Source organism: Phoenix dactylifera, unplaced genomic scaffold (assembly GCF_009389715.1).
Source record: "Phoenix dactylifera cultivar Barhee BC4 unplaced genomic scaffold, palm_55x_up_171113_PBpolish2nd_filt_p 000373F, whole genome shotgun sequence".
In the NCBI taxonomy this organism is placed as follows: domain Eukaryota; kingdom Viridiplantae; phylum Streptophyta; class Magnoliopsida; order Arecales; family Arecaceae; genus Phoenix; species Phoenix dactylifera.
Genome location: NW_024067824.1, coordinates 85,246 through 89,509, shown reverse-complemented (window position 1 = coordinate 89,509; position 4,264 = coordinate 85,246). Strand labels below are relative to the sequence as shown.

The 4,264-nt window shown below is 42.4% G+C and overlaps 1 protein-coding gene across 1 annotated transcript; it reads left to right on the top strand.

Moving 5' to 3' along the window:
• Window positions 1-2,101: 2,101 nt before the first annotated feature.
• LOC103700067 (putative F-box protein At2g33200) lies at window positions 2,102-3,346 on the top strand. The gene has a single exon (XM_008782041.2). It carries the CDS (start codon window positions 2,102-2,104, stop codon window positions 3,344-3,346), a length of 1,245 nt encoding a protein of 414 aa, XP_008780263.2.
• The last annotated feature ends 918 nt before the right edge of the window (window positions 3,347-4,264 follow it).

Sequence of the window (4,264 nt, the reverse complement as noted above, 5' to 3'; positions counted from 1 at the left end):
GGTTTTGGTTGATTAACCAAAAAAATCAACTGGGTTGATTATGAGCCCGAGTAAAACAATCGATATATATATTTTCGTTGACTGCTTGAAAAATTAAGTGGGTTGATTATGAGCCCATATAAAACAATCAAATTGAAATTTCAAAAAAATTAGAGTAAAATTTTTAAGAAAAAAGTCATGGAGAGGAGACATAGGTGCAGGGTTGGTACTGAACTACTATAAATTTTGTGCATTTGCTTTGCTTAATTTGATTGCATTAATTTTTTGCATATTTACTTATTACTCACTTGCAGAAAATAATATTCTTCTTTCAAGCTTTTTATTCCACTGCATTACACTTAAGTTTTTGAAAAGCCCAATTTACCCTTTCTTGGGCTGCATAGCTGGGCAACAATAATTGATTAGTCACTATCTAAAAATCTTGTCCTTAATTCTTTGCTTTTATAGGTTTGAAGAGCTGGAGCTCGAGGTACTTTGGCTTAGGCCTTGACTTATTTCTCGCACCTTTTCTTAAACTATTTGGAACATGTATGTGGGCTCCCATGCACACAAAATGGGTTCGGGTTATATCTTTCGCACAAAAAAATGATTCACCTTCTTTAGCAATAAACCCTTGGATCACACCTCGTATCGATCTCAAAGCATTCCACTCTTTTTTTTCATCCATCTGCATAGATTTCAAGGCACCAATTTCGCATTCTAATGGTTGACATCGCAAAAGAAAGTGAGTTATTCTTTCGCACGAAAGATATAAGCTGAAGCCATGCAAAACAAGGGGGAGAGAGACGGACAAAAATTGTGAAGAAAAAACAGGCTCTAATATTTTGGTATTATGGTCAAGCATAGTGTCTTGGACATATTTAATATTCATGAAAATATGGTTTTTGGCACCTTAATAACGTCCTTAACATACATTTTGTAGCGTGACATATCTCCACGCACCAAATAAATGAATAAAAGAAATTCTAATCCCTATTCAAGTGCAAAAGTATCTCTAGAAGCTACGAATTCTTACCTTCTCGTCATGTGGAGGTCCAAAAAAATAGATCTATATAATTTTTCATATCTGAGTCTAGATCTATTAAACAATAACTCAATCCAAACTTGAAATAAATTTGATACATACGTGTATATACAAGCAAAATGCCCCGCAATGCAAGGGTGATAAAATAAATAAATACACAGAGGAAATCAACCTATCTAATTTAGCCTATGACAGTGGCAATACTATTAAATGTTTTAGTTAAAGTTCTATCATAGCAATCAATTAGATCCAAAGGATGCTTAAGATTTATCCTTATTGTTTATTAATTTTATACTCACCCCAATATGTGTTCAAAATTCCAGTCTCCTTTGCACCTCCATCATCCCCCGCCTGGTTGGATACCCTTCCAAAATTTAATTTCCAAGCGAATGCAAGTCTAGGGCCCACCATGGGGCCGCAATATTCCGACCGATGTATGGATCCCATCACAATTCAGCAATAACTGCACCTGATTGGATGGCTCATACTAAAGCCATCAGACCATTTGCCGAATTCAACATTCTCGGACCCTCCTTCCCACGCATCCAATAAAGAGCCGAACTGGGACTCCTAATCCCGCTCCAACGGCTCCAAAAGTGATAAAAACGTACTCTAATCCATCACATCTTCTACCCATTCAGTTAATCTTGGAGATAAAAAAAAAATGATTAGAGATTAGGGAAAGGAGGCAAGGAGGTTGGCTTTGACGAAGGAAAACCATTTTTAGTAAGAAAACAATCTACGAATAGGAGTCCCGTTACTTAATTTGAAATTCATGATATGCTCGATATTTCTATGATTTTTATAGAATTTTTACTGAATTCTATTCCATCACATCTCCTTCTCCCACTTGTACTCTATCGGGCCACGTAATCTTGGAGGTCAAAAGAGTTGGTTAGATATCAGGGAATCGAGCGATCGTTACCGACTCCAGGATTCGTTTCCTACGCAATCTGGGCTATATAAAAAAAATAATAAATCAGTTTATTTAAACTGCATCTACGAAGTCTTCCCAAAGATAAAGGTTCCCTCCCGTCATAAACTCTCTCCTTGTTTTCTTGCTCTCAGATCTCAACCATGGATAACCACCGAGAAACCATCGTAACCATACCAGATGGCTTCACAAATCCATTGCTCCATCAAGAAGCCGCAGCTGTAGAAGAAAATAGCTCCAGATGGTCCGACCTTTCCGTCGACGTCCTCGAGCTAATCCTCCGGCGGCTCGGCCCCGTCGACCACCTCCGGTTCGGGGAGACGTGCCGGTCGTGGAGGTCCGCCCGATCCCTCCACCGGACACGCCTCGACCTCCCCACCCCGCAGCTTCCGTGGCTCCTGTCCGGCCCAACATCGTTCCTCTCCAAAGGCTACCGCTTCAAGTTCTTCAGCCCCTCGGACGGCCGCCGTTACACCATCAGCATACCAAAAAGAACTCCAAGGCAGTACTGGGTCCCCGGCTCCTGCGCCAACTGGCTTATAACCGATGCAGGTCGCGATATTTTTCTCGTCAACCCCTTCACCGGAGTAGAGCTAAGATTGCCGAGGATTATAGCGGAGCGCGAGCCGAACCAGGACTTCGCCATCGCCGTCTCGTCGCATCCCGGCGCTCCCTACGGTGCGGTCGTGCTGGCGAACCTGTGGACGGTCTCACTTATCTGCAAGCGTCCTGGCGACAGGCACTGGCTCTGGTTTCATCTGACTGGGGAAGACCGGAGAGTCTGTCAAGTCGCGGCGGTCGGAAGGAAGTTCTACGGCATCACTCACGGGCGTCGGCTGGTCGACATCGACCCTGACCGATCTCCGCAAGTGGTTGTCATGAATCAAGTTGGAAGTATCCTGGGGAACCCCCAAGGTAGAACTCATGTTTTCCTGGTCGAGTCCGACGGAGACTTGCTAGCCGTCGTCATGAGCTGCCCGAACCTCCGTAGGTCTACTCCTTCGTTCAGCTTCTTGAGGTGGGACGTCGAGACATCGTTCTGGGAGGCGATTGAGAGCATCGGGGACCGGCTTCTTTTCTTGGGCCTGAGCAGCTCCATCTCGGTGGCTGCGAGAGAGCACGGAGTTGCCGGTGGGCGGATTTACACGATAGGTCCTCATTCTACGGGGATTTATGACCTGAGAACACGCGAAGGGGAGGTGCTTTGCTGCTGCAGGAGCTCTTCATGGCGAACTTGGGTGGCGCCTCGGCTGTTCTACTGGGAGGGACAAGCAGACGAGATCAGCTGGTGGCGGTATTATGCTGAAGAAGCCGTGAAGGTGTTTTTGTGGGCACTGATTACTGTTTCTATTTTTTTTGTTTTATGTTGGGCATTAAACGACATTTAATAGTCATCGCCCTCGAGTCAAGGCCCATTGCATGCAGCATGGCCAAAGAGTCAATAAGTCAGTAGTCTGAGTCAAGTATCATAGCAAATCAAAAGTCGTATGAATTGAGTCCTTTAATAAAGTGAGTGCCCATGCATGTCTCGTAGATATTCTACTATATTTATGTATCGGGTATATCAAGGGTCACTATGTAATTATACAAAGCCATGTAATAATGGTTCATCTTGCAAGTAAGTCAAAAGAACTAATAGAATGAAATAATATTAGAGTGTTACACTCCATCTACTCTTTCCTATTTTCCCCCAACACATCAATTAGGATGATATTAGAATTTTGATACTTTCGTTGCCCCTAATATAATAGTCTAGAGCTCAAGTATGTGTGCCCACCATGTATCTAGAGCCAATAATTTGATATTAGAACCACAAAATCCAATGAGGTAGACAACCACGAAGGGCTATTCGAGAGCAAGGTGGCTCTAAAAAGAGAAACGAGAAGTTAAAAATAACTTAAAGAAGGAGACACTATTATCGGCAATGACTGGAGGAGATAGAAGATGGAGTTGAATTTTTACAAGTTGCCTTCCAGTCATCGCAACAAAAGTACGACTAACCTCTAGTATGGGAGCTTATTCCTAGAAAACTCGCTCATTGACATTGTTCCATCTCACACTTAGTTAAGGAAATTCCTTAGGTTGCTAAAACCTATCATGCAGGATACAAGGATACTACCCCATCGGCTTCAGGAGCACACTTTAACTAACATATACCGTGAAGCTAATGCTTTGGTAGAATCGCTTGCAAATACATGAAGGACAACACTATTCTTTTTTACGTTTTATGAATATCTAATAAATAAAATATCAAAAGTCAATGTTTATGCTTCAATATAGTAGTAGATCTCTATAATTTTACCTAC

Excerpts from the sequence above, each read along its gene's own strand:
- LOC103700067 (XM_008782041.2), top strand. The coding sequence starts at position 2,102 with ATGGATAACCACCGAGAAACCATCGTAACCATACCAGATGGCTTCACA.